Genomic DNA, 18316 nt, shown 5'->3' with positions numbered 1-18316 from the left:
AGCAGTTTTAGGAAATCTGACCTGGCCAAAGAACAGTTTTGAGGGGCCCCACCCCATAATAAGTGATGATGTATCGATGCACGGCAACGGATACCATAATGCAACAATGAGGGCCCTGAATAGACGAGGCCCCGGGCAACTGGCCGACCTTGCTCACAATCTTTTTTTTTAGGGGCTTTTATGTCTTTATCTGATAGGACAGTGTGAGATGGTGACAGGAAGCGAGTGGGACAGAGAGACAGGGTGGGATCGGGAAATGACCCCAGCCGGACTCGAACCGGGGTCCCCGTGGGCATGCAAGCCCAAATGTGGGGGGCTTAGCGCGCTGCACCACAGCACCCCCCGTGCTCACAATCTTGTTCAATGCAAAAACCGCCTATGACTCCCCCACCTTACAAAAGCCAACTTAACCACTGACTACCTCTCCTATGCACTGCACTGCACACCTTGCTCATTCAGAGGTCTGACTTAATGCCGTCTAGGCAATGAAAATGTTCAGTGAAATGTTTTTCTCTTCTCTGGGGCACTCACTATGGTAGCATCTAATAGGACGCAACCCATTTCTATTGCCTACCCCTACTGCATATCCTACATCAGAAGACGGACTTTATTATATTCAATGAAATTGTTAATTGAGTTTTTCCTTTCCTCAGGGTCGATGTGAAAATGTAATCACAACAATTGAAGATTTCCAAAACGATGGATTATTTGTGTGTGGAACTAACGGAGAGAAGCAACCATGCTGGAGAGTGGTAAGCAAGTCACTACTTCTACGTATGTCTCATTCATGGACAAGGACACACACACACACACACACACACACACAGACACAAACACACACACACACACACACACACACACACACACACACACACACACACACACACACACACACACACACACACACACACACACACAGACACAAACACACACACACCAGATTGTATACACACACACAGACAGACTGTTTGGTCTCCCGACACCCACCCAGCCCAGCACTTTAAAAGCTAGATGCTATAATTCTATGCTGGCTGTTTTTAATTGGTGGTGCTGGTGCCTGCAGTCCATATTAAATCCTGTCATTGCCACCACCACACATTGCCATAAATAGGCTACCTTAAACACATGGTGATATGCTGTGGCCTTGCGGTACGGTGTCTATCAACGGCATGTTTATCCCGTTTCCAAATAGTAGCAGGTTTTGTACTGCTGTTTACTATAGTGGAGCTAGACTAGACTAGTAGTAAACTAGACGAACCCCCTTTTTTGCCTGGAGAGTAGGTCTAGCCTAGCCTGGTTCTCACCAGACCTCTGTGCGTGTGTGTGTGTGCGTGCGTGTGTGTGTGTGTGTGTGTGTGTGTGTGTGTGTGATCCGGAGCCCCCTGGTGAAGCTAAGCAGAACTACACCACATGAGTCTGGAATCCTGGCAGTTCGCTTTGAGGAGTCACAGGACAGATTATAGATTATATTGACTCTTTATAGAAATGAACAAATAACGTTTTTGAAAGAATTTGTTGGTGGCAAGGATGGACAAATGATAGATAAAGTAGTTAGAAAAAAAAAACATTCATCATCAAATCATTGTCTGATGAAGGGCATGCTGCCCGAAACGTCACATTAAAAAGAGCAACGGGAGCTTGGTGTCGTGGATTTTTCTTTCAGTTTTTTCTTCAAATAGATAAAGCCATGCCTTCTGAAGGCGAAGACAGTGCATGCTCTTCCAGACCTAGTAGTGGAGCTCAGGAAGCTGCGCAGAACTACACAAGTCAGGCGAGACTCAGACAAGGTCTAGCCTCGTTGATTGTAGGATAAGCACAATAGGCACCACCCATAGCCCACCAATCCCACATGTTTTTGTGTTCCCCACTGTTTGAATATTTGAGGCGGGCTTTGGCAGGACAGTGGACACTGTAGAATGGCTACAGCGAATGAGCAGTGTTCGTATGATTGGTTATAGTGTTGGCCAATGCAGTGCAGAGGAAATTTGAACCATAACGACAACGGCTTGGTCCCGCCCTCAACCTTCTGCTGTCTGACACTGGCGAGCCTAGATTTAAGTTTTCACATTTGGTCTGACATTTCACATTTGGTCTGACAGTTTTATGTAGCCATATACACAGTATAAAATACAGTTGTCAGGAATGTTATTTGGTGTGCTCACACATACAACAATACAACTAAAGACACAAAACTGTGTGTGTGTGGGGTGGGGGGGGGTTATGAAAGAAAAGGCGGGGTACATAAATAAATCAACAGGCATGACATACAAACAGAATGACATACAAAAACATTAGAGACATGCACGCCAGGCTAGAGACAGTGTTGCCAGATTGGGAGGCTTCCCGCCCAATTGGGCTGCCTAGGATGGCCGTCTGCTCGTAAAAATGGCACTTGGGTGGGTTTTCCTGCTAATTTTTGACCATGGAAATCAATAGAATTGTGAGGGACTTTGTGTTTCCAGGCGAGTTTTGAGCATTTTTTTGGGCTGGAAATCATCAGTCTCATCTGGCAACCCTGGCTAGAGACGGACAGCAGGTCAGGCTGCATAGCTAGGGGAAAGCCAAAGTGTTGCCATGTGCTGTAGCAGGTGACTTGACTACTTAACTCCTTCACCTGGCTGTGGAATAAGGATAAGCTGGTTAAAGGTGCATTGGCCGGAGAAAGCAGCAGACTAACCTGAGATGTCTCCCTCTGTTTACTTGCACATGGGAGATGAACACAGGGGTGGAGAGAGTAGAAGTAGAGGTAGAAAAAGAAGGAACGCGAAGACGCTCATTGGGTACATTAGCTTTATTGGTTTAACAGCTATATCATCATGTGCTAGTGTTGTACTTACACCATGAATTTACCTATAGGCCTACCTGTTGTGCTTTATACAGCTCTGCTTGTGCATGCTGTAACTAGTGCATGGTGAATCGTAGCTTAGACTAGGGCAGAATGAAATGGCTAAACATATTATCACACTACTGTATATTTTCACATATTGACCACTATTGATTTTCATTGTGAATGGGGGGCGGTGTGATATGTGTACAGTAAATGGTCTTTTGTTGACTGGACTGACCGGAATCACATGACCATGTACCAAGTGCATGAAGTGTAACGAATCAGTATTCAGATTGCCATATCATTAGTGTTGATTCGGATAAGGTTGTCTGAGGTCAACTGTTCTCTCACATCCCCTTTTCTCTGAAATTGTTTACACAAATATTTCCAGGATATTTTTTTTGCCTGTTTAGACAAATTACTGACAGAACTCACTCTAGTTGCTATGACAAGCACTAGTGTGCACAATAGTGTGCATTCAAGTAACCGTACATAAATGCAAAAAAGTGGATTTCACAGAATATATAGAAAAACCAAATCAATTACAGTAACATTGATATTAACCACTGTGTTTTAGTCATATGCTTGATCATTAGCAATGAAGCATTACAACTGTTAGTTTGATTATTTATTTACCGGTATTTGTTTACATAATTTTTTTCCCAAGCCCACGCTTACACCAAACCCTAAATTTGACTTTTTTTCTTGATCATTTTTGCACTTCAGTTCCCCAAAGACAGTAGCCAGCCGAGTCAGGTGGTGGAGAGCTACGAGGGAAGAGGAATCGCCCCTTACACCTTTACCCAGAACTCCCTCTCCCTGTCTGTGGGTAAGTCACCCACCCACACACACACACACACACACACACACACACACACACACACACACACACACACACACACACACACACACACACACACACACACACACACACACACACACACACACGCACACACAGTGCTTGAAGCGTCATCAGCATTCTGTCAGAACTCATCTCGTGCGTGGGAAAAATCATACTCAACTTGACAGTATGGTTGTGGTTCTTAGTTCTCATTTGGTTTTACTCAAGCTGTCCACACTATTCTGTTAAACACACGATAGGTCTACTCTACCTTATTCAAAATAAATATCCCAGAGTCATTGTGAGAACACATTAGTTCAAACAACAAATACTGTAACACAACAACAGCTGAAAACAGTAGAAAGCATTTCAAAACGGGGATTTCAAAATCTGAGCAGGCAATATAGGCCTAAAACATGACTTGTACTGATTTGGTACTGATGAGACTGTCGGAAAATCCGGGTTCCTGCACTTTTTTTCCACTTCAAGCACTGCTCACACACTCACACACACACACAAACACACACACACACACATACACACATACATACACACACACACACACACACACACACACACACACACACACACACACACACACACACACACACACACACACACACACACACACACACACACACACACACACACACACACACACACACACACACACATTCGCCTTTCACACTTTCAGCCTCCACTTGCCCTGATTTGAAACGCCATGTGAACTTGGGGATTAGATCATGAGGCTGCACTCTCAAGACATCCAGAGTTCCTGAGAGAGCGTGGGAGAACGTGCTATCATTGCACATGGCCCTTGTTGGCATTAGTCACTCTCTATGCCCACTCCATCCAGCTGCATAGTGCATAAATAGAACAGTGGTGACTGGGCCAGCTCAGGCATCGCAGTCTTTGTGATAAGCAAAGAAGAAGTATGTCCAGTGTTCGTGAGTGCTCCATAGTGCAGTTATTATCCTAGATAGTGCTTTCCTCCTCATCTTAGTTTTTACCTGTGTCAATGCTTGTTGTGTATGTAGGCCTATGTATGTATTGAAATGTCCATGTGGGCATTATGTGTATTTGTGTAAGCTACTTGACATCTTAATTTTCCCCCTGGGGATCAATAAAGTTGATCTACTCTACTCTACTCTTCTCTACTCTACTCTACTGTATTAGTAGGTAATGGCAGGCCTGCTTGCGTTGCTTATCACAATTATATTACATTACATTACATTTTTAACCAAAGTGACTTTCAGTTGAGGACATAATCACTAGCAGATAAAAAGTGCACAGGAAATATACAGAACAGCAAGAGCCGATGTTAAGTAGGGTTAGTTTATCACCGCACAGCACAGCACTGTTGGGCAGACTGGGTGCACTCAGCTGTAGATACGTAGGCCTGTGTCATCTCACTGTTTCTGTCACCGGAAAGGCATTCAGAAAAAAAAAAAAGCAGATTTTGATGATGTAATGCAGTGATGCAATGCAAATGCTTCAACCTGAAGGAAAATGCATCAGTGCATGTAATTTAATCACATCTGTGCATGAACTGGAAAGAAAATCAGGATTCATAGTGCCATATCATCAGTGTTCATGCGGATAAGGTTGGCTGAGGTCAGCTGTTCTCTCACATCCCCTTTTCTCCTGAATTGTTTATGCCAATATGTTCCATTTTTTGTCTGTTTATACAAATACCGGACAGAACTCACTCGTAGTTGCAGGAAAGATTTGCTATGGCAACCACTAGTGTACACAATATCAGTCATTTGTGCCACATGAAAGTGTCAGTCACTTACTAACATTTCCAGTGTTTGATCCCTGTTCGAGATATTGTTGTTTATTGATGTTTGTTTCTCGGGTTTCAGATGGAGACCTGTATTCTGCCGCTCCCTTATACAAAGATGGCAGCTCCCTGCAGTTCAGGAGGACAGCGGGCAAGCGCACTAACGTCTGGATGTATGACAGATGGGTCACAGGTAAGAGCATGCTGATTGGCTTTGGCCGAGACTCAAGCAACTAAGGCACCTTACTGTTATGCTTGGAAACCTGATTTTATTCCTAGTCAGGCCAGGAGCAATACAAATATCATTTCTGAGCTCCAGAAAAATTGGGAACTCTTCTCACTTTGTCGTGAAGCAAGCAACCGGTAGCAAACCAAGGGAGGCGGGTCAACCATGCCGTTTGGGAAATGTTAATTGTTATGTTCTTGGTCAAACCAAGTCTCGAAGAAATTTGAAAGTTGATGATAATCAGGCTAAACCCCCTCCCCCACCTCTCTCTCCCAAACATTTCCTGTCTACCTGTCCTGCCCAGTTATCCTGTCATAATAAACTCAAAAAGCACACCGACCAAAAGAGCATACAAGCATAGTCTACACTATGTCTCTGAAGATGTTCATCCATTCAACCAGGTCATTCTAACCAAAAGAGATTTCTGTAGTTTTCAACAACTCTCTCAGACGGTTCATCACAGTTCTCATGCAATAGTTCTGGAGTCTGTGCTATCAGCATGTCAATTGTGATGTCTGGATTTAGAAGACGGCTGAGAGGCCTTGTATGACTAAAGAATGACTGTACTGTAGCCTTGATAAGTACAATTTTCTCTTTGTTGTTGAGGGACACTGTGTTGAAAGAGGGTGAGAAACCAGCTGAAAGCTGACTGTGTTTGGTCTATCTATTCTAGACGTGATTATCAATCACGATGGAGACTGAGAGACATCAGAGTTATGGACTTCAACTTATTTTCCTCCATTTGTGCAGATGTACTATGTGTGATGATGAGGTATAGTAGGTACTGTATATTAACCTCTTGGAGGTGATAGAACAGACTTGAGGTGTAAATCCTACACTGTCTTTTAGACTAAGCGAACCCCAGATTCTGTACCTCAACTATTTGGGAGTTTGCCCCTTTAAGGGTAAAAAGACAGAGGGGCACACAAACCTGTGCAATTAAGCTGACGCATTCTGTCAGCATTCAGTCAGCATTCAGTCAAACTGGCCTTCACCACCAGAAATGTCTGCAATGCGAGAGCTGTGCAGTGTTGGCATGGTGTGTAATTGCAGTACAATGGCCTGCTGAGGCAGCTGTGGTTAGACTTCGAGGTCAGCTACTTACCGTATTTTGGCGTCTGTGCCACCTGAAGACTCATATCGATGGCAGGCAGACAACAACACACTGTAGGCTACTGTCTTTTAGGTCAGACTGACTCTGTGTGGATTTGACAGCACAACTTATCTGTCCGTCACAACAGTGATGTTGCTCATGGTCTTTGCTATGGCCCTGGCAGACTTGAAGAGATACCGTGCCATTTCTGGGAAAAGGCTCATTTTACACTTATCCTTGAGTTAAATACTTGAGTTTTACCTTCCTTCTGTACTTCTGTACTTCCAGCCGTTCTCTGAGTCTGTCTCTGCAAATTGTACCTCCAACATTGCAATTATCATTTGCACAGAGGTGGAAAATTATTATTTATTCCCAGAAATGGTACCATATTGCTTTAGAATCCCTGTCCAACATATGAAGAGCTCTTTTCCAAAATGAGATATATCCATTTTATAGAATGTTGGGAAATTGACATTTTTGTATTGGCCATTCCATTGAATTGCATTACAAAATGCATTTTATATAGGTTTAAATAGCATGCTCTCAAAACATTTGAATGGCAAGAATTCACACATAGATGATAGGACTACTTATCGGTAAATTCCAATATTAAAATGCAAAAAGTCATAAATGGTGGATATAGCGTTTTGGAAAAGAGCTCTTCATATTGTGGATAGAGATAGGGCCACTGAAACAAATATTGCATTATATACGGTACAATTATCACAGCCTGATTGCAAGTGCGCGCAAACACACACACACACACGCGCGCGCGCACGCACGCACGCACGCACGCACGCACCGCACGCACGCACGCACGCACGCACACACACACACACCAGGGCTTGACACTGGCATCTTCAAACCAGCCAAATGCTGGTTAAACTTGGCTGTGGCTGGTAACAATTTCAAGCAAAAAAGTTAATGTCAAGCCCTGACACACACACACACACACACACACACACACACACACACACACACACACACACACACACACACACACACACACACACACACACACACAAAACACTGTGGGGCCACCTATACTGGCAGCTACGTCCTGAAAAAGTTGAGTGCACATTACCCCCTACAGCTAATTTTTTATTATACTACATGTATATGGAAACCAACAGACCTCTTATCTGGTAGAATTCCTGTGTGAGGTGTGGTGAATAATGATGGTGTGACTGTAGTTTATTTATTTATTTGTTTGTTTTTTTGGAGGCTGAATTTGTTTTTTGTGCTTGGTGTTCTGTACAGACCCCACCTTCATCTCCGCCTTCTCCATCCCCCTGGAGGACGACCCTGACGATGAAAAGATTTACGTCTTCTTCCGCGAGAAGAACTCCGATAGCAGTCCCGAGGCCGACCCCTGGATATCCAGAGTGGCCCGGGTGTGCAAGGTACTATCAGATTGGCACTATGAGATTGCTCTCTGATTTTGTGTGTGCGTGTGCGTGTGTGTGTGTGTGTGTGTGTGTGTGTGTGTGTGTGTGTGTGTGTGTGTGTGTGTGTGTGTGTGTGTGTGTGTGTGTGTGTGTGTGTGTGTGTGTGTGTGTGTGTGACTGAATGTGGACCCTCCATACTATACTCATGTTCATATTTCAATATTTCATTGTGGGAAAAATACAGCGACATGAATAAAAGATAGCAGAGGCAGATATGCTTGAGATACTGTATAGCCTATCGCAGTAACGTCACCGTAAGGTCAGACAATTTCAATTGTTGTAGTGCCCGTAACAAGGCCTTTCTGATAACACAGCCCCATTGTGAATGGGGGCTTACTGAATGGGAGAGGCTATTCTCAGACGTAACCACGCACCCCGTATCATTTGCTGTCATGCCATGTCCTGCCTTGTGTATCCTGTTTCTGGTGTGCCGCTGAGCAGATTGACGTTGAATTATTAATCTTGCCGTGATGAAAGCGATTGGTAACATGACTCTGTGTATTGTTAGCCTCCCTGGTCATCAGAAACTCCAAAGACACACATGAGAGGAGGAGGGGTTTGTCAATGTAAATGGATCCGATAAACTGTGTCTGGCAAATTTGGATACCGTAAACTACGTCACACAACACGTTTAATGCGTCACGTGTTGTTCCTGGGAAAGTGACTGTCTGGTTCTCTTCATCTTGATTGCCATTGGCCGCTCTCACATCGACCCCCTCTCTCATATTCCTGACCTCACAACGATCCCAGACTCCCATCCCATCCATGTTGTGTGTGGTTCAGTGCCCGACCATGCTTGTTGTTTCAACATATTTAATAAGTCGACTGTTTTCTTAAACAAAGAGGCTTGTGTTGTGTTGAACTTGCAGGCCACGTTTATCAGTGGGGTTTGTGTTGGCTCTGTTTTATGACTGGGGGTGAGTTGGGTGTGGACAGGACAGCCCAGAGGGGGAGCCTCATATCTTGCACCTGTCTTTGGGACCGTCTCTGACATGAAAGCATACTCATACTCAGTGGTTCACGAACTTTTTTTCTTCTGCCTTGACCCCCTTTTAGACCTAAGAATATTTTCGGGACACCCCCATCATATATTCCATATATATGGCAAACGTTTTTTTCCTTAATTTTGCTACATTTTAATGTGAAAATCACAGGAAAAGTAAATTCAATTACTAACCTTTGACTATTACTGTACTCACAATATAATGAATGGGACTATTATATGAAAACATACAGTATATTCAAGGTTTTATGCAAACAGTCCATTATCTTCTTGAACCGCCAGCAGAACCTTTGTGACCCCCTAGAACAGTGGTTTTCAAGGGGTGCTAGGGGGTCTGCGGCAAGTTGGAAGAAAAAGTATAGCAAAACAAAATAAATGATTGAATAATTAATGTACACCAAAATAAACAAAAATAAGATAAACAATATTCCCATTAGTTAGGAACTGCATGCTAATAATCGATAGCATATCTGAACAGCACTACTATTGCTATTATTTTATATATCCGAATGGGGTCCTGATACACAGGAATAGAATATATAGATTGTGAAAGGGAGTGCACAGAAAAAATAGTGTGCACGACCCATGTAAGGGTAGCCTTGGCTGGAATCTACCAGTATATGGGGTGCTTGTCATGGTAAAGTTTGGGAACCGCTGACCTAGCAGACCCAGCAGAAATAGCTTATCCTTGCCCTGACCCCCAATTTGGGAACCAGCCAATGCAGAACCTCCACTGTTTTTCCAGCTGAGATGAGTTTACATTAGCTGTGCTGTTCTGTGCTGTTCTGACCATGGCCTCCCTTCTTGCAGGTGGACGAGGGTGGATCCAAGAGGTTTTTCCAGAACATTTGGACCTCGTTTCTGAAGGCTCGGCTTGTGTGCGGCATCCCGAGCGAGTCGCTTTACTTCAACCGTCTCCAGGACATCCACTTCCAGCCTCATGCCGACTGGAGGAAGTCCCGGGTGTACGCGCTGTTCTCCAGTAGCTGGTGAGCACTGCTCCTGTCCTCTGCCGGCCCACTCTTGTGGCCAGAGCTGGCCCTACCAATAGACATACTAGGCAACTGCCTAGGGCCCCATCAAAACTGTAGGGGTCCCCATTAGTCAACCCTGCCATAGTAAATGCCATCAAAAATAATTCAAGGGGGGCCCATGTCTATATTTCACCTACAGTAGGGCCCCCAAAGGGGTAGAACCACCACTGTTTGTGGCTCAGTGGGTGTGTGAATGTGTGTGGGAGTGGTTGAATGTGAGGCATGCAATGTATTTGTGTATTTACAAAAATGAAGTGCGTGTTCCATTTGCTATTGAGTGTTTACAATTCCTCGTCCTCCTCATCTCCAGGCCAGCACTGCTCCAGTGTTTGTAAGATCCAGCATGTGTAACATGGTTCAGGTGATGCCTGTTAAGAAATGTGTCCTTTTTCAGCGCATGCAGTAGTTATCGCCATTAATTGATTACCTCCATTACTTTGAAATGTCAATATAGGCTTGAAGGGTTAGTGTGTCCAAATTCCACTGCCCAATCAGTCTTCCGCCACACCCCAAGGTCTTGCTGCGTCTGTTCTTTAAGATAACTCTGAAACCCATTTCCTCTGATTACAAACTCTTCCTGGATAAACAAACACTAACAGCTGGGAACCACAGAGGTCTTCTAGGACTGCATTCTTCAAGGTTGGGGTCTCGGAGAGATTTGCAGTTAACTCAGATTTGCAGTTAACAGATACTGCAGTGCAAGAGGGTCGCAGACAGAAAAGACTTTTTTATAAAAATTGGGGAAGAATACAGATTAATAACTCCATAAATTAGTTAGTAACAGTTTCCCTTAAAAGGCCAATACATGTTTTTACTTCATATCTATACTCCTGCAAATATAAAACTAGAGTTTAGCCATATTAACGGACAAATAATGTTTGTCGTTCGGAATATGGTGAGTGGGGGTCGCATAAATATTCTTAAAGGCAATTAGGGGTCCTGGCAACAAATGTTTGGGAACCGCTGAGGTAACAAGATTCCAGGATTTTTTTTTGCAGAAGTGATGTTAAAAACTGTGGCTAGTCAAAGGTTTGTAAGTTAAAAGTCAAGTGCGTTAACATGTTTAGGTGTTCATTATGAAACTATGTGCTGCCTGTCTTTTTCGCTTGAATATTTACCACCATTTGTATGTACAATCTCCTCAGCCATGCACAGTGCACATCAATTCAGGGAAACACAGAACATGGTTCAGAATTTTTCATTTTTCACATGAATCATCTCTCAACAGTATATGTCTATATTTGTCAGCACTTTGCTCTGTGAATAATCCCACAATTTGGTTTCTCCTGTGAATCTTGTGATAGGAACTCGACAGCTGTCTGTGTCTACTCCATGGAGGAAATTGACAAAGTCTTTGAGAGTTCTGACTTCAAAGGCTATGATGAGCCCATCCCCGACCCCAGGCCAGGAACGGTAAGTGAAAAACCCAAAAGGTTGGCATCTGCACCTGGACTTTTGAGTCGTGTATTGATTGGTGTGTCCACTCCCAAAATGTAGTGATCACTGAAAGTAATGAAAAAAGGAGGCACACAAAAGGCTTGTGTAGAAAGATGTATAATGTTGCCGATAAGTTACATAAGAAGCCAGAGCATAAAACTGGAGCAACAGACGTTTCGGACCTAGTCCATTTTCAATGTCTCCAGTGTGACAGTAGGACAGTCTTACTGGAGACATTGAAAATGGACGAGGTCCGAAACGCAAGCAGACTTCTTGTGTAACTTTTCGCCTAGAATATACATCTTTCTTGTGTGCGCCTCCTTTTTTCATTACAGGAACGGTAAGCACCAGCTGATGTGTTGATATTTGATTTTTTTTTCTGCCGCTTCATGTTTACAGCTGACATACGGTTTGTTCAGTACAGACGTGAGTAAGGGAAAACAGAAATGCGAAACCAGGTGAGGTGAAATAGCTTCGCTTTCAAAGGTGATTTCCAGATGCTGTGGCCACACGGTGTCAAATGTTACAAGCGAAAAGAAAAGAAACGTTACAAGGCTGCTTTCTCTTTCTAAAATGTTGACTTAAAAGTGCAAAAGGTGAACTGAAGTTACACATTGTGTGTCTCTTTTTGTCATGATACCCTCACACTCTTGCCATACACATAGCCCGGAGTTGGAAGGTATGTGCTGCTAAGGTATCCACCTTGTGCAGAAAGAACACCATTGCACAGACAGACAGACAGACAGACAGACAGGCAGACAGGCAGGCAGACAGAAAGACAGGCAAGTAGGTTGGCCGGCAGGCAGGCACAAGACAGGCAGGCAGGTAGACAGATACTGTAGGTGAATTTGTTTACTTAATTGACAATACAGCATTAAGGACAAATACTGTATGTAGTCTTTCATTCCTCCTTTTTTCTCTAACAAGATCATGCATTCATTTCAAAGCACAGGGCAAAGCATTGCATGAACTTTGCACGTGTTTGCAAAGCACGCTTTTGTTTTTCATGTGAGTTCTGGTCTGGTGTGGCTTTGATGAGTGTTTTGATGAGGGTGTTTCCCCTTCAGCTTGTCCTCCATAATATTTTTCACCCGCATGTTCCTCTGGAAACACCAATCGCGTGGAGCATGAATGTGGAAACGCTATTTCCAATCCGCCTGCATGACTCATTGTGCCCCGTGCTTCTTGGCTGCTTCTCTATTTCCAATGCTATTGGGAATACACATTATTTGCACATACTACGTACGACTGCAAGTGGTGGTCTCTGAGCTTTGTTTTGGGTTTGTTTAGTGGTTGGTGCTATGGTGACATGGCATGTGCATATGTTCTAGGTCTAGGACCCAACTGTGGGTGCATGTCTCTTAGCACAAGTTTACAAAACAGATAAAACATGCTGCATTTGCACTGTAGTTCAGATGGGTAGTGAGGTTAGATAGTTAGATTCAGGCTTGTTGCTTAGCCTCTTACTGCAGATGGGCCTGTCACAACCGGCCTATTCACTCTGCTAAAAACACTCAACTACATCATTGCTATGACAATGCAGAGAGTCTAATGTAAACAATTAAGACTTGGTTATTAACGTTTTGGTGACAATAAGGTTAATTATTGACCTTGATAATCAGATTGAAACATTGGTCTTATTTAATGTAACTATATGAAGTTCCGAGTGTGCGACAACCATTCTTTTCAAGTTGAGTCTAATTGTCCGCCGTACGCACCAGTGACGTGCGGTGAGCTTTATAACTGGTGAGGCACTGACTTTTCCAATATCAGATTTTCAAATCAATATTTGCCCAAATACCTATAAGTTTCATATGTCATAGCTTTCTTAACATAAGGTAGGCCTACATATTAAAACATACTGCATTTAGAGAAAATGCTATTAGATATCTCTCTCTCACTCACACACACACACACACACACACACACACACACACACACACACACACACACACACACACACACACACACACACACACACACACACACACACACACACACACACACAGAGTTCCCAGCCATGTATGCCATTACACACGGTGTACAACGGTGGGGCAGTGCCATTTAACAAGTTCGAGTCAAGTTCACCATATAACTGGCAGCAGAGTCACGTTTAGTTCCACCTACCTACTGCACAGGCTGCGATACTACTAGGCCTACTCCTCCTCCCTACACCAATATGTCTGTAAGCAAGATTGTTTAGTGCAAGGTGGACACCACATTCAGATCAGACGCGATATGTGTCCAGGATTATACTGTATTTTTATAGGCCGTCAAGATACAAGGCAATTCTCAGTGTTTTCTGGTCTTTGAAAGAGGGGACGCTGATCACCCCAAGCCACACGAGCATTTTGGACAAAAACGCTCTTATGGTGAATTTTGAGGCAAGCAACGTTATCACTTGGGCATGCTGGGACTGGCAAAGTGAACACACAGCCGCAAACCAAACCAAAATTCAGGAACCCACAACCCCTAGTTCGTTCTGTTGCCAAAATCACTCGTGATGAATTATTCTTTGAGACATGTAGCCATTGCTATGTCATTCAAAACATTCTCACTAGTTGCAGGTTAAGATTACGCCTGAAATGCATATGTGAAACATAGCTACTGTAAAACCAATGCAACCGATCTATTTTTCAAACAACTCTTCCTTCATCTTGACAAAATCAAATAAGACTTAGACCCAAGTCAACGCCACGGCGGGCAAATGTAATAATCAAATTTCCTTACCTTGAAATGCTGTCTTGATTACAGGGCTTCTAGCAATAATATTCTCACGGTTTGACATATCCAACCCAGCTAGCAAACTGCTAACATTGTTTTGCTTGTTGTCTCCCATTCCACATAGCCAGTCTTTTCGGTTGTACCACTCACTGTGAAATGATCAAATAATCTTCTGTCCAATCTCCTGAATCAATTTCCTCAGCTCTGGTGTCGGTCGTCCATTCTTTATCACGTCTTGTTTCCCTTGGAAATCCAACTTTGAGAATGATCTTAGTTTCGTTATGAAATCCACCATGGTCAAAGTGAACAAGCTAGCCAACACTAATGACACCGACTATTTTGAACTTCAGATTCGCTATGACGTAACTGCCAGCAAGACTCTCAATGCCAGAACGAGGGTGAGGCCAAGCTGCAGCTCGCCGCACTACTGTATCTTTCAGTGGAAAGCGTTCAGAGTAAAGAAATGATAATCACACGTAGAAAATAGTAAAACATTATCAGGAAAATGAGCTCACACCATACATATTTCTATTAAGTGTATAAAACGTTTAATACAATATTACCAGGTTGCATACACAGAACGAGCAAAATGGCGCATGCGCTCAAGCTTGTTAAGGAGGGATTGCGCAATCCTGGGTGAGGCAAGTTCGGAGTTGCCCCATAGTCAGCATATTCGGAGCAATTTGACATGAAATGGGCAAATATTACGATTTTGGCCACGAAAATGATTGAAACTGTTTAAATACTGCACAAATGGTAGTTATGGCGCAGATGCTCGAAAACAATAATTGTTATTGTTACTATTATTCACATTTACTGCATCTCATCATTCTCATGACTGGTGAGGCACTGCCTCCCCTGCCGTATTGGAGCGCACGTGCCTGGTACGCACCTCACACAGTGTGCGTTTATTGAAACCCGAAGAAAGACAATAAGGTTATAACAGAGGCTCTGTGCTAAGGGGTTAACGGTTGCTATTTGATTCCTGATACCGCAAGGTGCGTGTGGGGCAGTGAATAACCAGGCTTCTCTCCCATTCTCCTCCATGACTCAAGTGCCCCGAACATGGTACTGTCTCCCTGCACAGCTCTCCAGGGGCACCTGGTGGAAAGAACCACTCACACAGAATGAGGGATGCATCATGTATATACACTGTGTGCAGAGGTGCAGGAAAGGGGGATGCAGTGGTGCATTGGCGTCCCCACATTTGGGCTCCCTAAATTAGGCTCTCTGTGCAGCAGCAGTACCATTATTAAGAAATAAAGAGTCAAGAAAAAGAAGCACCACAACTCTAAAACTCGTTCCGGCGCCCTTGACTGTGTGCTGTGTACAGACAACAGACTTGGAATGTCGGCAAATGCTCACCCCCCAAACATAAGCCACACACACACACACACACACACACACACACACACACACACACACACACACACACACACACACACACACACACACACACACACACACACACACACACACACACACACACACACACACACACACACACACACACACACACACACACACACACACATATTTGTTAATATGATCTGTAGCCTGTTTGATTTACAACTGTGGCTACTCTCCTCAAATATTTCAGTCTGCTTGGATTAGAAAACACATGGCAAGTATTATGTTATTTACTGCAAACTCTAAGATGGAAGCCAACACAGGAAATGTAGCAGACGACAACAATGTTTGGTGATGTGTGGCATCTCCATGTCTGTTTTTGATTGGCAGTGTACTAGGAACAGCAGGAACATCCCCATTGGTACCATCACCGTCATCAAGGAGCACTCTGAGATGACAGACTGGATTCGACCAATCAAATGGCAGGCTCCATTCTATGTCAGCAGCAACAACTATACCAAAATAGCCGTGGATCAAGTCGACACCAACAATGACACATACAATGTGTTTCTTCTTGCCACAGGTATGTTTTCTACCACATACACACACACACACACACACACACACACACACACACACACACACACACACACACACACACACACACACACACACACACACACACACACACACACACACACACACACACACACACACACACACTCACTTGCTACAATCCTGCCAAGCTGCAATCAGCTGCAATTACTGCAGTCATCCACGCCCGTATGCTATGCACAGTCCTTGAAAACTTGTCTGGTATTTCCATAGCAGTTATTGACTCTGAAGAAGACGTGAGAATGTTGAAACATTAGTCTTGGCACTTGCCCAATAAAACAAGTAAACTTCCACATCTGAAGATGCTCCGGTTACTCCTTTCTTTCCATGCTTCACAATGGGTCAAAAACCAAATAAATAATCATACAACCAGGCAAAAACATCAACATAGCCCATCAACATAACTTTTTTTTGGAAATGTATACAGACCATAGAAAAGAGGTGTGTCCTCATCACTGATAATGCCTCAAACCTGATTATTTTCTGCTATTTACTTCATCTGGTGTCATGGAGTGTAGTGTACTGTGCGTGAACACCCAAGTCTGACTCAATCATCTGGCTTCACCATCACCGTTCCAGTCACCAGTTCCTTCCCCAGTCACCCCATTAGGGATAGGAGGGACGCCCTGATTATTTCATCAGAGCAATCAGAAGAAATCAAATAATATATTTTTTACTGAAAGTGAAAAAGTGAAAGCCCATTGGGAAACTCCAACTCCCATTGTCATTGTGACACAGCACTCCACAGCACACAAGTGAACACTGCACACTGCACACAACGAAATTGCATTTATGCCTCACCCGTTTTATTTGTTCAATTCAATTTCAATTCTGTTTATTCGACACTTGTCCCAATTTCAATCCACCCGAGATAGATAGTAAAATTATACATCAACACAGACCAGGATTGAATATGAACAAAATGAAATAATTCAAATAAAGATACTGTATACAGACTTTTTATCCAGTGCGCTCTCAGCCTGGGTGTACAGTATAACTTGTGCTACTCACAGTCGGATTTAAGAGTTAATTAATGTGTAATCAATGTTTTTTTGTCAAAGGTATGTGCATTCCACAATGGAAATAATCCTAGTGCCAGGTACTGTAAATGCAGTAACTAGATAAACTAATCGTTGCCTTTAACCATAGCAATATATTTTTTTAACCATACACCCAGTGTGCAGAATGATCCATCTCTCATACTGTAAAATCAGCAATGTAAAATGAGCAAGTTCTACACTTCTGTTCTATCAAGTCATTAAGTACTTGAAAGCAGTGTACCTTATTTTAATCTCATCACTGATGAAGGGAAGCGTGGATAATAGCCGGATTGTTATTTTTGGGTGAACTTCCCAGAGGCTCCCTTTGTGCATTATGTCATTCTTAACAGATGGGACCATGCCCCAGCCTTTGTCACCCTCACTGAGGTCCTTGTCTGCTGTCTTTAACTCTAGCCCTAATTGAAACAGCACATTGTTAAAAGCAGCATGTTCTGAATAGTTCCCAAGGTGTATGGGGTGCCACATGTAATAGAAATCAATTTCTCAGGAAGACTTAGTAAAAGACAATATTCAAGTTCTCCCAGCAGCAGCATTGTTATAACAGCAGCATGTTCTGAATAGTTCCCAAGGTGTATGGGGTGCCACATGTTCAAGAAAGTAACTAGGCTTTTGCTCATGAAGGAAGGAAAACAAGAAATGCCTCGTGCTCTCGTCTAGTGGTTCTCAACCTTTTTTTTTTTTTGAAGAAACGCCCCCTTGACCTCATCATAAGCCTCCCAACGGCCCCTTGACCTCATCACAAGCCTCCCAACAGCCCCTTGACTTCATCATAAGCCTGCCAACACCCCCTTAGTATTAAAAATAAAATAAAATAGACTATTGTCCCCCAATGCCAGTCCCCCCTCTCAGCTGTCTCCTCACTAACGCACCTTGG

The 18316-nt window shown here is 43.4% G+C and overlaps 1 protein-coding gene across 1 annotated transcript in view; it reads left to right on the top strand.

Moving 5' to 3' along the window:
- The window catches only part of sema7a (semaphorin 7A (JohnMiltonHagen blood group)), a 31739-nt gene that overhangs the window by 2020 nt on the left and 11403 nt on the right, over positions 1 to 18316 (top strand). Inside the window, exons 4-10 of the mRNA XM_063197390.1 lie at positions 654 to 752; positions 3554 to 3656; positions 5534 to 5644; positions 8031 to 8173; positions 10032 to 10210; positions 11560 to 11668; positions 16157 to 16349. Of these exons, the coding sequence (XP_063053460.1) occupies positions 654 to 752; positions 3554 to 3656; positions 5534 to 5644; positions 8031 to 8173; positions 10032 to 10210; positions 11560 to 11668; positions 16157 to 16349 (937 nt within the window). The remainder of the gene's footprint in view (positions 1 to 653; positions 753 to 3553; positions 3657 to 5533; positions 5645 to 8030; positions 8174 to 10031; positions 10211 to 11559; positions 11669 to 16156; positions 16350 to 18316) is intronic.

This window comes from Engraulis encrasicolus, chromosome 4 (assembly GCF_034702125.1).
Source record: "Engraulis encrasicolus isolate BLACKSEA-1 chromosome 4, IST_EnEncr_1.0, whole genome shotgun sequence".
NCBI classification, from domain to species: Eukaryota; Metazoa; Chordata; class Actinopteri; order Clupeiformes; family Engraulidae; genus Engraulis; species Engraulis encrasicolus.
Note: the sequence above shows the minus strand (reverse complement) of the source record. Positions and strands in the feature narration are given on the sequence as shown.